Genomic DNA, 16,707 nt, shown 5'->3' with positions numbered 1-16,707 from the left:
CTGTTTCAACAGAGATACATTTTTTACATTGGAGATTGGAGTTGACCTCAAAATTTGATTAATACAATTTAAGATATAAATGCTGCTTACGAAATGACAAGAAATTTTCTGCAAACAGTGCAACTTCAACTTCTCATCATATCCCTTTTCATGGACAATCTAGTATTTGACAATGCTTGTTCCAGGAGGGGAGGGTACCCTTACCCTCTGTAACTAATATAAAGTCCATATGCTTCTTACACCTCACAAAGATAAGTACCAGGAACACACACTCATAACACATGGAAGCACCACCCTCATTCAAGTATTAAATAACTTTCAACTTCACTGCAAGTTACATGGCACCAGATTTGGGGGGGGGGGGTAAAAAAAGTTTGAAATAGGGGAGGAAAAGGGCTGCAGAGTGGATTGACATTAACTGACCACTAGTGGACAGCTGATGGGAGGGGTCAAGGTGAGTGACTCATGGCTACTGAAAGTGATCTCCCCGGTCGGTCATCAGCGGACAATGGCTTTTCACTACAAGCTTGGACAAAGACTGAGGGAAATTAGCTTTTATTGATGCACTTGTGCAACTGCCGCCGGAGTAATTACAAATATCCAGGCCAGTCGTCTTTCTGTTCTACCTTGACCAGGTAATAAATTGCAGATCCGACAGTGGCCAGGAGGTTCTTGATGTAACACATATTACCTTGACCAGAGTATCTGCTGTACATGTATAAGCTATCAAATAAATACTAAAATGATAAAACTGCTTGGCTTGGAAATCCTCACAATTAACCCGTCACACTGACCTTTACTTAATCTTCACTGAAAAGTTTGATGCTGTCATCAAAATTTTGGCCATGCTTTCAATTTCAGAATAAAAAAAAAAAAGTGACAGTTTATGGACAAGAATTGTGATACTGAGACATGCGGGTCTTTGCAAAAGTAGTAAAAGTTTATAGGTTGATACACATTGCATCATCTTAGAATCATGAAAGAAGCTAGAACACACATACAGCAGGTAACAGTAAATGTCTTTTCGTAACAGATGATACAAATTATGGACATAACTTTTGGATGACAAATACATGGTTGCTTTTTACAATAATTTGTTAGAGTTCTGTGCAACATTGTAAAGCACAGCACAATGTCTGTTTCAATTGTTTTTGTTTTTTCCCATTTATTCAACACTTTCAGAAAAATATACACACATAATCAACTAGAGTTCTAGCACTCTGAGAGCGCAGACCTCTGCCAAGCAGCTCATTTCCACCACTGATCTTGTTCTTCATAAAATTCATAAAAATTCCCAGATCACTCCCCAAAATTCAATCATCTGTTCCTTGAATCATTCTCAGCCTTTTCTGTCAGTTTCATCCAAATCCGTTTACAATTTTTTGAGTTATTTTGCACACGGGTAAACAAAAAACATCAACAAACAAACAAACAAACATTAATGAAAACATAACCTCCTCCCTTGGCAGAGGTAAAGATAACCTTTGAATATACTTACCACCATATGATTGTACGCATACATGTATAACAGTGGCATACAACACACATTACATGAAAGTGTCAGGCCCTGATAGAAAGGTAGCACTTTTAAAAAAAGGTACTCAGACGGAATAAAACGTGTTATACATTTTAAAAAAAGCAGCAACATTTACACATGCAAATACATACTCTCTCTCCACACACACACACACACACACACACACACACACACACACACACACACAAAGTATGTGCAGAAATGCACGAAAACATATTTGACAGGACATACACATCCATGGAAAGAATTAAAGTGATTATCACAGAACTTGACCATGAAGAAGAGGAATGTTGAAACTCCATGATGGTCAATTCTACCAACAAATTGACCCATAGTGGACACTCTGTTTCTGAGCCATGGCCACTTTCAGTGAGCTTAATGCATGGCAGCTGCCCCGTGTGACTTAAAACCTCACAGCTACCGATCTAAGCTTCTCCACAGCTCCGCCCCTCTAGAAACCTTGGACATGATTACCACTGTCACAGACATTAACACACTGTTCAGAATAAGCATTGTGTTTACATAAGCTGCATGAAACATTATTATGCCAAGTTTATATTTGGAGGAAAATATGGACCTAACAAACTCATTACCATCAATAGGCTTAAGAGGTTTCTGACACTGTCAATTCCCAGGCAGCGACACACACAGTTTCACATGCCACACACCACAACCATCTTAGACACACAAACACACACCCCCCCCCCCCCCCCCACACACACACACACAAACACACACACCTTTAAGGGTAGGCATGGGTGGTACTGTGATTTTAAACACGGACACCTGCTGGCATTTGAGGGGCTAGGGCTACATACTTTAAATCTATATGTAGAACTACAAACGCTCCAATTCTCAATCATTACTACAGATTTCTGTTTTTTTCTTCTTCTTTTCCTTCTTTTCTGAATTGTAAAGTTCTCCAAAAGCTTCATTTTTGTTTACTTTTTGTTTGTACATGTATCAACATTGTCTCAATAATTTAGTTATAAAATCATAGCCTTGTCTGTACAAAAGATGAATGGTACTAATAATACAGACTTCCGACCATATCAGATTGCATTTTCTAGTGATAAGCAGAAAAGAGCATGCTCAAGTTAAAGTATTCAGCATAACCAATATCAATAATACGCTGATTATTCATGTTTGTGTTCAGAAAACTTCAGTGAAGGTAGACATGATATAGATATTAAGTAGACTGACATATCTTCACAGTTTGCTTTTATTGCCAAATGCACAGCATATACAATGTACGTAGATCTCCTTCTTGCTATATAGAGAATATGTGAAAAATTTAAGCAAAAACTGATGTATTCAATTTCATCAACTTAAGATATTTGCGGTTGAGGCTGCTGTAAAAACAAGCAACAAAATTTACTCACAGTATATTATGTGATAATTTTGATATTTTCAAAAATGTCTTCCTGTTGAATAATAAGTGCAGTTTCATTGAAAGATGTAATTTTTCTCTTTTCGATGATGACCTCACTTAAAAATCTTTGAAATGGCACTATCTGATTTAGCATTCAAACTCTGCACTTCTTTCATCAACAATCCCCACCACAAACTGTCAGCTTAACCTGTTCCGCACTGAATTCCGAAATGCCCATAGACCTAATACGCAGGCTACCAGGTTCCCGTACAGAACGAGTTAACTCTTACCTGTCAGAGGCCAGCCAAACTATGTAAAGATGTGGCACTTGGGAACGATTACATAGAAATGGAATTTCAAGAAATAAAGGGCATGACTCAAAAGCACGTAGCAACATTGGTCTGTTCATGCAGGTTCTAGGTTCAAGGTTCAAGACTACATGTCATACCTGAGCCATCTCCGCCTGCTCCGTCAGCAGCCTCCGGGCTTGCAATAGCAGCTGCTCCAGTCCAAATAGTCTCTCTCCCAGACCCTTGATTTCTTTCATTCCTGGATTGCTGACCGCCTCTGCAAAATGACAGCAGGTACAACTGTAGGCAGTGCTGACATGCAAATTAACATGAATTTACCTAAACTTTTCAGTTCACCAGAGATCATTCACAAGTCCCTTTGCACTCTGCAATGCCTCGAGCAACACATCAAGCAACATGTGGTCCATCATACATTGCATATCAGAAACTTTCTGAACCACCAAGAGATTCAAAAGCAACAGAACATCCCATCAACATTTCCACCAACAGATAACCTTTTTGAACACACACATCAAGCAAATAGCATCTGAGGATCTGAGAATCCCACTAACAGGCCCACATGGGAAAAATCAATTGACCAAAAGATCAACATAGATCTTCAAGAATCAGTGAAAGACATGATATACACAGCAACGGTTCTGATGCTTTTGAGATCCTAGGCACTGAGGTAATATTCGCCACAGTCTCTGCCAATAAGATATGCAGGGCGTTTTCAAAAGTGTGAGACCCACTTCCGGGTTTCATGAGCTAACAAGCGAAAAAAAAGAAAAGGAGGGTCCTCAGCTCATCTGTGGAAAAACATAACCTTCTTGCGCTCACACTTCAAGATCTCTATCTATTTCTATTTAGTGCCACTTACGTACATCCGGGTTAAAAAAAGTGTGGGGGCCCAAAATGATGACACCTTATGTATTCCTTTGTATGGTGCACAAAAAGTGTGGGGGCCCCCGAGCCCCCTCGGCCCCCACTGTTCCACCGGCCATGATATGTTACACCACCATCAACATCAGATGAGCATTGGATACAGAAGGACTCATCTTTCTCTATCAGCCAACATCCAGTCAAATCAATGGTCTGCTTTCTAACATACTTCCATGCAGCAGTCTTCAGCAGGGAAGAAATTGTAATAAAAATCACAATAAAACCTCCCTAGCAATACACAAGTACCACTCCCCTCATACACTCAGTACATTCAATTCAATTCAATCATAGTTTATTTCCATTCAACGAAAATCAAAAAACATAGTACAAATTTCAAATCAACAGAAATCAAAACATAGTACAAAGTATACATGTCATGAAATGATATTGTTCAAACATTTGCAAAAGATTCATGTAATATCCGAGATAAATTACATGTATATAACAACATATGTTTATATATATATATATATACAATAATACATATATACTTCGTGGACGCGCGAAAAATAGATTTGATTATGGAAAATAGTGATCCACTAAAAAGCAAAAAAAAGCAAAAAAAAGCAAAAAAAAAAAAAGTGGAAACTTTAACTAATACTTCAAGTGTACTTCAGTACATGGTCAACATCTTCATGGAAAATTGTAAGATGATGGTTTTACTACTATTTGTTTTTTCTTGTTTCATGGGGGTGAAAACTTTAACTAATACTACAAGTGTACTTCAGAAACGTGTTGGTGCGGTCTTTATGAAGTACATAATTCGGAAAAGTAGCGTAATTCATCTTATCACTAAAAACACATCATCAATCATTTACATTGTACAGTGTACAACAGCTTGCTATGAATAATGTACATATAAATTTATTTACATTGGTCTTCTACCTCAAGCTCTGGAGCTAGCTGTACATGTAGGTTTGAATATGATATTACAAACAACTCCATGCTGAAGACCACAGCTCAGATTCATGTCATTATGTTACTATGGTCAAGAACAGATATTGATTTCCCATAAATTTGATGTGCAGTGGAACATTTACCTCCACCTACGGATGATACATTTTTGTCTTCTGTTTTTGTTGTTGTTGTTGTTGTTGTTGTTGTTGTTATTATTGGGTTTTTTTAATTAGCAATATCACTAAAAAATGAAAATTGATGAAATTTTCAGGATAAATACATCATGCTAAAAGGATAACATGTACATGATTAGCTTTTGGTGGTGATCAGGATCAAGACCCAGATCCCATATTCTTTTAGACAGACTTTTTTGACAGATCTTCATTTTTTTCAATGTTTCATTGATATTTGACTGATATTTTGACAGAGAGTTCAATGGCATTAGAGAGCCCATGACCTTGGAAGAGGTTGCACTCTCAAAGGGCCTCTAGTTATGATGGAGAAGAGTGTGGTCTCTTACCCAGACAGGTCTTAATCTCGCCAGAGATTGTGTCGAGAACGGGTTGGCTGAACTGCTCTACCATCTTGGTACACTGCCCAGCCATCTGGTGCAAGGTGCTCCGCTGGTCCTAAAGGCAACAGAACGGGTGACAAGAAAGAGAGTTATAATATTTCTAGTATCTATGCCGGGTATATCACAGCTTTTCTTATTTATTTTTCTTTCTTCTGCTTTTACTCATGGTCTACAAGTGTGTATTTCAATATTTGAAATGGATGTAGATTTGCTCCCCACGTGATGCAAATGTCACTTCTATATTTGCCATATTCTTTACCCAAACAAACTGTCATACATGTTTACGGACACTGTTGGAAAATCACAGTAGCAAAAGTTGGAGCAGCGGTATCTCTATCTTTTCTTTGTAAAACACAATGGAAAATGTGACTCATTTGAATACAAATGGGCTGATACATGTATCTTACCATTCTGAAAACATACTTCAGTATAAAAAGAAGTCTGTACAGCAAAATGAGTAGCAGTTTCTTCAAGAGTATAACCAACTCCCAAAGACATCTGATAGCATTTTTCACACATCATCTGTGTGCAAGAATAATCAAACTGCAGACAACAGAACTGTCTGTGGTAGTAGACGGGTCTGCACACTTTGAAGTGGCATTTCGGCTTGTCATCTGCTGCAAATCCATAGGAAGAAATCTGCCAATCCATGCACTGAAATGGTTAAATATGATGATGATGATGATGATGATGATGATGATGATGATGATGATGATGATTAGTATTATCATTATTATTAACTACTATTGTTGTTGTTGTTGTTGTTATTATCATTATTAATCACTATTGTTGTTATTATGATTATTTACTATTGTTATTATCCTTATTATTAATTACTATTGTTGTTGTTGTTAATATTTACTATTGTTGTTGTTATTATTATTAATGTTATTATTATTATTATTATTATTATTATTATTATTATTATAATTATCATTATTATTATTTTTTTATTTTTTTATTTATTTATTTATTTATTCATTTATCTATTTATCTATTTATTTATTTATTCATTCATTTATTTATTCATTTATCTATTCATTTATTTATTTCATATTATTTCATTTATTTATTTATTCTTTGTCCCCTCACCTGTCTGCTGATCCACATCATGAGGGTGACCTCCCCGCCCTGGGGTTCCCCCTCCTCAGAGGAGGAGGAGGACCGGTCACCCCCCTGGAGACAGGGGAGCAGGGGGGTCTTCTCTAAGAGGCTCAAGATGTGGGTAAACTCCTCCAGCCGCTGGACGTAGTTCGGCCGCTCCTTCAGGAAGTCAATCATGTTCTGCTGAAAGACCTGCGCTCTCTGCTGGAAGGCACTACAGTCACAATAAGGAGAGCAGCAAACATTAACGCTCTGGTTCCCAGACACTCAACATTTCTTCTCACAGATTGACATGAAATAACGACAATGATAATTTACCATTAAAAAAAAAACCAACAACTATTAATAATGGCTAAACCCTATTGTGCCCAGGCAGTTAATGGCTTAACTTGACAAGCTTTTTCATCGTGATCATTATCTAGTAATCCATCAAAACTTACACTAGTTGTAAACTTAGCAAACCCACTCAGATGTACCACTGTGCCTCCGTCAAACAGGAAAGCTAGGGTGATACAACAGGAATTTGGAGAGTATGTAATCTCTATTCATTTACAGTTACTTCCCAGAGATCTCTGCCAATTGGTGAATGAAGCATACACCCGGCTATATCAGGTTGAGGTTTCTTTCCATAAAGTGGATGATATCATTTCTAAAGTGACTCCAGTTTCTTGATGAAATACCGGGTAGATGTCACAGAATCATGGACTGTCTCTCAGAATACATCACAAACTGAGAAATCACTAGGTCGTACAAGAGAATACATTGTGTTACTAAATATGCAGTTACTGGCCTTGGGTCCTTCTGTGATTCTTATTGTAGCAATAACAATCACAGAAGGACCCAAGCATGATATTCCATGATTCTGGTCTTCTAGGGCATCGTCACAGGTAGGTGAATTGCCGTTTAACCCATTGATGGCGGATTAATTTTGCTACAACATGCATTTCCCATAGACTCTTGCCCAAGTATACTCGGGACTTGTCCTCAATGGGTTAAGAGTCACTGCAAAAGATTTTTAAATAAGTATGATTCCTTTCAAAGAAAAGCTTGCAAGTTCCCAACTTGGTGATGATAAATTTTGCATTTGTGTTGCAGAAGGGGATCATCTTTTTGTCTTTTTTTTTTAGGTGGTAGTGGAAGGTAACAATTGGAGTAGTGTTTCTCAGTGAAAAAGTGCTACAGTGGAAAAAGACCCTTATCACAACACTTGCTGTCATCATCCCTAGTTTAACCCTAACTAGGCCGGGGGGGGGCCTCCGAGGCCCCCCCTCGACGTTCCGCGCGATGTATCGCAATCGCAAAAAGCTATCGCCGCGACGTTTCATGACTTTTTTCTTTCGAGTCTCCCGCATCTTTTGACACCAAATTTGCGACGCCCGGGCGCGCGGTTTTGAAGTTACCCATAAATATGTACATGCATGTCAGACCAAAAATTGCTCAATAACGTGAATTTGTGTACAATTTCAATGCAAACTGCGCTTGCAGGCAAATTTCATAAAAGCATGATTATTTTGGTGTTTTATTGATTAAGATCAATGAATAACATATTTTCTTGTTCGGAGCGATGTCGCGAAAAAATTCCATCGAAAAAACAATGAAAAACATAAAGTAAAAAAACAAGGAAATACATAAGAAATTCAAAAAAACAATAAAATACTTAAGAATTTTTTCTGATATCACAATTTTTTTTTATTACATTTGCTAAGGACACTTAAAAGAATATTTACACAAAAAATGTGCCTGTTTTGAGCTTTATTTTGTGATTTATACGAAATAGTCTGATTTCAAGCATCATTATGCATAAATTAGCATAATTTAGCATAAATGACAATTTTTTGAAAAATTAACTTCATGGTATTTTAGATTACATCATAGGCAATGTGTGTGCCAATTTTCGTCGTGATCGCGCGGTCGATGGCCGAGATCTGGAGGGGGGGCCTGGGAGGCCCCCCCCCGGCTCTATCAACTACCTAAATAGCCCGGCCTAGAATTAGGGTTAAACCTCTGGCCTTGTGTACAGAAAGAGCTGGATGAGAGAGAGAAAGAGTTCTTTGGTACCTGGTAATGTCATCGAGGTTTGCGATCACGGCCATCCAGCCCTGCTGCTGTAGATGCTGGTTGTGTATCAGACTCTCACAGAGTCTCAGCTTCTCCTTCGCCACCTCGTGGAATTGCTGGAACATTTTAAAGATTGGAAAGGGACACATTAACACTTGACATGCAATGAATTTATTCATAAATCTACCAGGTACAATATTTACAAACAGATTTTCAAGGATTGTTATCACTATCACTGAGTACAACTTTGAAACAGGTAAATACAAACAATGTATGTACCAGAGTACAAGAGTGCGACACTGAAAATACACTTCCTAAAGAAATTTGGTAAAATTTGTTTTGGTGGGGGTTTGGGGGTGTTTTTTTGGAAGTTTGGTATTTTTCTGGCCTTTTGAGCACTCAAACAGAGTGGACATGGAAATTACAAATACCGTGTATCATTTTCATTATTAAAATCTGATTATCAGTTTACAAGTTTCTAAATCACACTATTCTTTTATGTGTTGTTTGTATTCTTATTTACTCAAATCATTTCTGTTATTAAAGTAATTCTTGACTTGTACTTGCAAATATATATTTGCTGTTTTTAAACCATTTTTATATGAAGTTAGTTGTATCTGGTTGTCACCAGCGACAACCTCCTCACCAGTGCCAGTTGTGTGCGCGCCACCACGGCGCTGTAGCTGGGAGGCAGGTTCTTCAGTCCCTCCACCTGGAGTCTGAGGTTGTCCTCCCCAGCCTGGGACATGCTGGTCACCACCGGCGGGTTGGCCGACTCGATGGTTCCCTTGCTGAACAGGAAGATGGGGTTCGTGTCCTGTGGGAAGGTCAAATCAATAGCTAAACTGATCAATTAATCAATCTCTGAATTACATTATCAACAACTCTACGTACACTCTTTGACACATTGCACATTTAACATGTCTTTATAGCTTTTACAAGAAAAACTTATCCCAAAGCACACACTGATTTGAGCTAACATTTTCATGAAAAAAGCAGAACAAAAGCACTTGCAGGACATTCACACAGCCATTGTGTGTAGAAGCTGGTCATTTCAAACTTTAATTTTGTTTAAAAAAAAGAACACACCAGTCAGTTTCTTGAAAAGGTACAGTTGCATAGATAGTAAAACATTTTCAGTATTTCAAGAGGTGAATACTATGACATGTCTTTGGCATTTATCGCATGAAAACTTAACTGCAATGAGCAACATTTCACAACAAATCATTTGGAAATCATATTCCCTAGACCCACGCATCTCAACCTTTTTTTTTTTAACCCTGAGGCCCACTTTGGCTCCTGCAGTATTTTTTTAGGCCCAGTCAGATCGAAAGTGAATCTTTTTTATTTCATTCTGGCCAACATTGCTGCCCAGTTGAGAAAGCTTTGCGACCTATTGGTGGGCCACAAACCACTGGTTGAGAAGCAATGCCCTACATTGTAGACCACTACAGCTTTATCTGTAGGACGCTATGACTAGTACTTTCTTTCTTCGTCATTTTCAATGTAACTCAGCACTAAACTCTGTTCTCCTTTCAATTAAGATTAAATATATATGCCACTCTCTAGTTTCGATCTTTGTTTTGGAGTGCATTTTATGAATGTCCCTTTCATTACGAGTGATTTGTTTATTGTTGCATTTAACCCTTTCTGTGCTTTGAATGATGTCTAGCAGAAAAAAAAAACCATAGTGTCCAAGGTCCCTAGCATTCATTATACATTCAGGACATTCCAAACAAAACTTCTCTGTTTATAATTAGTAGGGAATGAGAAGTAGATCATGTGATGACATAACACAGAGCGAAACTTCTTGTTCACTTTAAAAGGAAGATGGAAGGTCATACTTTCATTGGGCTGTACACATCATAATCACTCCTGTGTACAAGTAGGCCTTACCTACATTAATACCAGTTACGATGGTGTATTGAATATTTTCTCTACAGGTTTCATTCACGTGTAGCACTTGTTGGAAGTTAGTTTGATGTATGATCTCTTTTGTTCCAAGAGTGAATAAACACTACAAGTTTCATTAAAGCACACACCTAAAAAAAAAAGAAAAAGAAAAGAAAGCCTAAATCAGTTTTAATACTTCTTATGTATGGGCAAATAACATTCATTTGGCAAAATCTTTGTCAACCTTGAACTGTTCCTGCTCTTTGCTTGCCTAAATTGATTGCATATGTGGCAATGTTTCAGCAAAAGTGAGCTCTACAGGAAGAGGGGAAGGACATCAAAATTGTTAATCAAATTTGTCTCATTTAAATTTGACACAGACTTTGTCTGGTGCACATGCAGCTGATCCACGGGATCACTTGGCTCAGCATATGTGACCGTGCACCTCAAAACAAACATAAAGTCGCACACACTAATTTTGCGTGAGGACTGAAAATAAATGAAATGGGTCAACCTAGCCGAACTTGACTTTTTCATATTTTCTGCAAGAGCAGGTCTTCTTTTACATTATGCTAAAATTTGGTATTATAAATCGGGCAGGAAAGTGTTTTTTTTAGCAGTTTATCTCGAACATTTTTGGTAGAATAGTGTGATTAGGTGTGTCTTTAGAATCCCTTTTTCATTTCTGAAAAACCTTGTGCACACTCTTCATTTTCAACTCTAATAACTTTTGAAAAGAAAGTGCTACTGCTTTGAAAGTTGGCATTGATTATGGACAGAATGTGTTAATGAGCAATGCTAAATTTCAGTTTAATCTAATAATCCCTTCATTGTTGTTACTCTGGTGGTTTACTTCCTGTTTTTTGTCCCATTCATCGCACAACGAGCACGGTTTGGTAAAGATTAAGCGCTTGAATAGTCACTGTACTTCAGAGCCTCTTTTCTCAGTTCACACTTTTCCTGAGTTTGTGCTTTCTTTCCAATATTTAGATAGGTTAGGAGAGTCCATTTGATTTGAGTTATACATCATTTCAAAGCTTAAAGTCTGCTCTTTCAGAATATGGTCTGAACGAAAAATTCATGTCTGGCGACTTTTTGTTTGTTTTGAGGTGCAGGGTCACATATATGTGACCCTAAGTCGCCAGACATGGATTTTTAGTTAGGGGCAGATTCTGAAAGAGCAAACTCTAAGCTTTAAAATGATGTATAACTCAATTCAAATGGACTCCCCTAACCTACCTAAATACTGGAAAGAAAGCACACACTCTGGAAAAGTGTGGACTGAGAAAAGAGGCTCTGAAGTACAGGGTCTATTCAAGCGCCCTCTTAATCTTTCACCAAGCTGCGCTAGCTGTGCGATGAAAGGGACAAGACACAGGATGTCAACCACCAGAGCAACAACCACGAAGGGATTATCAGATTAAGCTGAAATTAAGCATGTTCTATTACCACATTTTGTCCATGATTAATGCCAACTTACAACACAGTAGCATTATCCTTTCAAAAGATATTAGACTTGAAAGTGAAGAGTGTACAAACGATTTCAAGAAATGAAAAGAGGCCTCTAATACATACCTGATCATTCTTATACTCTCCCCCAAAAGGGGTTTTAGAAAAACTGCTGAAAACACACTTTCCCGTTCGTGTTATGATCCCCAAAATAAAGACTATTGTAGAAGAAAGATAGCTCTTTCAGGAAATATGAAAAACTCAAGATTGACTTGGTTGACCAATTTTACCTGTTTTGAGTTCTTACGTAAAATTAATGGGTGCGACTTTTTGTTTGTTTTGTGGTGCACTGTCACATATACAAGTCAATGTAGCCCAGTCTGAAAATGTAGTATTTAACTCTTTATGTGCCATGGCGGAAACCCCCTGTGTGCCACATTATTCTGAGACGAACAGAGTTATGCTTTGAGAAAACATTCTGTTTTTCAAATCTACAAATGTATGTAACTTTTATACATTTCTGTGAAAATCTGGATTTGTAGTGAGCAAAGTTGTAGAGAAAATGCCAAGCCTTGCTTTGACGTAAATTGTACGACAAATCTATGATTGTTCTTCTTTCAGATGACCAGTAGCTACAATGTACATTACTGTAAATGCATGACTTTGGCACGCAAAACAGTGACAGAAACTAAGAATTTATATGCAAATCAAGTAGGAACATTGCTTGCTGATCAATCATTACATAAAATGCAAGCTACATGTGAGAGGAACGAAATCGCGACAAACGCTTTCATTGTACTGTATGGTGGCATTTGGCGGCTTATCGATCAGTTTGGGCGGGTTTGTGCGTTTGAGCAGAATATGCGAAGTTGGCACGCTGTCGACCGAGTCGGGCGTGCGAACGTGACACATAAAGAGTTAGTCCATTAAAAGTCCCACTCACTATGGTGTGGTCACTCTTACCGTGCCAGCACTGTAGCTGCAGACCCGCATCTGAGGGTCAAGATTTTGACCGCCGCTGATCAGGAGGACCTGCTTCTCCAAGGGTATGCCATAATCATGGACCAGAGCCTCATGGAGCTGCTGGACACTGCAGAGACAAAACAGAAATATAAACTAGACATGTAGACCGTTTCACATGGGTCGAAAAACATAACTGCAATGCTGAATTACGATTACGATTAGAATTAACGTACCTACACACGATTGAGAAAGGTTTCGCGCATTCTGCAATTTTGAATTTCAGAGTGAGGAGAGGAGTGGCTTCTTTCTGAATTCCCATCAATCAGTCTTGAGCGGTTAGGCATGTGGTTTTTTTCACTTCTGCGGAAGTGGTTAAAAGGGCACCATAAGCTCCAACCTACCCTCCTCACCCCCCCCCCCCCCCCCCCAAAAAAAAGGAAGTCAATCCATGCACATTCGACTGTTTCATTTTGTAATTCTGGAAAATTGTCACTGGAAAATTTGAATTATGATTTGATTTACAATTCAAATCATCCTCCGCGATTCTAGTTTGCATGTATCACGGCAAAAAATGTGTCATTTGAATGATGATTCTAGTGATGCATCGCTGGAACCATGACTCAAAGTAAGCACTCTGAGTACGTGTGAAAACACTTCTAGATGGAAACACAGACAAACAGACAGACATGGACAGACAGAGATATGGGGAGAAAAGGGTGTGAGTTTCCCTCCAAAAGGTCACGGTAAGGCCATTGTGGGAACTGCCATTGTTTTAATCACCCAGTGGTAGATTATCTTTACACACCCAGGAAGTACTACAGGATTATAAACAGTTCAGCCAGTGACAGCCATAACAATGCCAACATCGTCCTGTCACCTAATATGTATGTAGCACCAGACACTGTCAAAATGTACAGGATCATATAAACAGACTATAGATGCCATTCACATCATTAGGAAAGTATGCTCTTGATGTTTGGCAGGGATCAGGATGGATCAATATTACATTGGCTCTGGAATATCAACCACAGTTTGTGATGCAACAACATTTTTACTTGATTTTACTTGATAAGGTTCACAAAAACACTGTAGAATAAACAACTTTACAAAGTACAAATATTTGTTTTTGTTTGTTTGTTGTTGTTTTGTGTGTGTGTGTGTGTGTGTGTTTTTTTTTTTATGCCAGTGTTTTCAGATACATGTAAAGTCAAATCTGCCTGAATTAGCAGCTACCAGTTAATAGCACATATGGCCATTAAGAACAAACAAGCAACCAAACAAACAAACAAACAAACAAACAAAACATCAGAGGGGAAATCAGGTTAAAGACCCTGTCTATAGCAGCCACCTTTTTCATCTCCCTTCGGTGAGTGACTGCTCTGTACACAGGTTTGACTGTACAAAACTGAATGCACTGTTAATATGGATGGCATGATGGCGAAGGAATCTACATCCTATAAAATTGTCCAAATTTAGTATACGTCTTCTTCTTCACATCACTCATTGCACAAATGGTATTACAGGTTCTCCATTAGAAAGACATAGTTTCAAAATAAATACATAATCAACAGATACAGATGTGAAATCAAACAGAAGCCAGTTCGCTTTCGTTAATTTTGCAAAAGAAACACAGAATATTGTATTTATAATATTTCTTTCCATCAGGGCTCCTTTATTGTAAAATATTGTGTATACTCTACTCCTCCATTGTGCACATACAGACTAGTGTACGTGTAATACATTTATAAATCAAGAAATGAGTTCAGTAAAGATAAATTGTGTCGATTGCACAATGACGTACAATGAATACATGTATGTATCATGCCAACAATCTCCTCTGCGTGTTTGTTATGAGACATCCTACATTCTGTCTATCATTGTGTGTTTTGATTTGTCTTTGTGATGTCCTGTTCTTACTTTTTACGTGTGACTACAATACTCATGAAATATACAGTGTATGTAAATGAATGAACATTTCATTGGGCAGCTGTAAATAAGAGTCATTTCCTTTCCGGCTGCTGCCTATCATACCTGTTCACTTCTGTACACTGTACTGTATATATTGTATTTGTCATGCTCTTTTACTGCATTTCTTTTTCACCAGATATGTTTGTAATTAATTGTACACTGATGCCAATATGTGTGTATGTGTGTGTGGGTTGTTTTTCTTTTTATGTTTCCTGCTTTGGTAAAATAAAAGACATGAAACTGAAACAGAGACAATCTCCACTGCATTTTTTTCTAGATTTGTTTATACATGATTGTACTAATCTACCATCAAAAGAGACTTTAATTAAAGCATGTTTCTCTCTCTACCTACATCCAACATTCTCAACTCTTAAAGGGGCATTCCAGATGATTTTCATAATTTCACATCATGTAGTAAATAAATCAACAACTCCATGTGTAGATTTGTGGAATTTATTGTGGTCCTTGAGCAGAGAAACCAATACTCTCAAAGTCCTTTTTCAAATTACACTGAACAGCGTTGATTACATACATTGTAGGACACTTTGCAATTGTATAGTTATGTTGATGTGTGTGCATGTGTGTTGTTGTTTTTTTCTTTTTTATTCCTCTAAGTGTTTCCTACTTTGGGAAAATAAAGGACCTGAAACTGAAACAAAGACAATCTCCACTGCATTTTTTTCTCTAGATTTGTTTATACATATGTACTAATCTATCATCAAAAGAGACTTTAATCATCTTGAGGAGATCAGAAAGCATGTTTCTCTGTCTGCCCACATCCAGCATTCTTAACTCTTAAAGGGGCATTCCACATGATTTTCATAATTTCACATCATGTAGTAAATAAATCCAACAACTCCATGTGTACATGTAGATTTGAGGAATTTATTGTGGTCCTTGAGCAGAGAAACCAATACTCTCAAAATCCTTCAACAAATTACACTGAACAGCATATGATGACATAGGAGACTCACATAATTATTTCAGGAATGTACATTAGCAGTGTAATTCCATTACAATACCGTTTGCTTAACAAGTTCACCTGTGTAGAATCTATGCTATGCATGCCTTCTCTGTTTGTTCTGCTTCCTTGAGCCCCAACTCGTACATTCTTATGGTGAGGCTGCCATGTCATCATCCTTGTTCATTGCAATTTGTTATAAATTTTGAAAACATTCTTATTCCTCATCCAAATCACTATAAATTCTGAAACTCTGTACCCAGTATTATAACCAATTCCCACATGTAAAAGTCTGAAAATCATCTGGAGGTCTCCTTTAAAGGACCAAACAGTTTGTACTGAAGCGGGCTTGACCAATTCTGAGAATAATGGGGGCAAATCAAAAGTGATACACGGTGCAACAGCGACCAACCTTTCCATGGTGAGCGCCATGTCCAGCGTCAGCATTTCGCCGGTGTTGACCAGAAACACGTACAGCATGGTGAGCCCGGTTAAGCTCTCAACACTGGAGTGGACACGGCTCCGAGTTTGTGATACGATGCTACGAATTGCCTGTAATCAAAGTCTAATGTTGGACATAAAGGAAGATACAACATTGTAAAAAAAGAGACACTTACAGAAAATTGGTACAGCATTATCATTCATGATATGCAACAACTTGAATAAATAAGGCTGGTTAACGTTTTTTTTTAATGAAAT

The 16,707-nt window shown here is 37.8% G+C and overlaps 1 protein-coding gene across 1 annotated transcript in view; it reads right to left on the bottom strand.

Annotated features, from left to right (window-relative positions):
• The window catches only part of LOC139728967 (RB1-inducible coiled-coil protein 1-like), a 29,366-nt gene extending 12,878 nt beyond the window's left edge, over window positions 1–16,488 (bottom strand). The window contains exons 1-7 of the mRNA XM_071639896.1: window positions 16,421–16,488; window positions 13,080–13,206; window positions 9,421–9,591; window positions 8,775–8,890; window positions 6,705–6,930; window positions 5,559–5,667; window positions 3,358–3,476 (exon numbers count right to left, since the gene is read on the bottom strand). Coding sequence (XP_071495997.1) covers window positions 3,358–3,476; window positions 5,559–5,667; window positions 6,705–6,930; window positions 8,775–8,890; window positions 9,421–9,591; window positions 13,080–13,206; window positions 16,421–16,488 — 936 coding nt within the window. The remainder of the gene's footprint in view (window positions 1–3,357; window positions 3,477–5,558; window positions 5,668–6,704; window positions 6,931–8,774; window positions 8,891–9,420; window positions 9,592–13,079; window positions 13,207–16,420) is intronic.
• Between the last annotated feature and the right edge of the window lie 219 nt (window positions 16,489–16,707).

This window comes from Diadema antillarum, unplaced genomic scaffold (assembly GCF_040938485.1).
Source record: "Diadema antillarum isolate AM-2024a unplaced genomic scaffold, OU_Dant_1.0 scf00000020, whole genome shotgun sequence".
Lineage (NCBI taxonomy): Eukaryota > Metazoa > Echinodermata > Echinoidea > Diadematoida > Diadematidae > Diadema > Diadema antillarum.
This window is presented reverse-complemented; position numbering and strand designations above follow the sequence as displayed.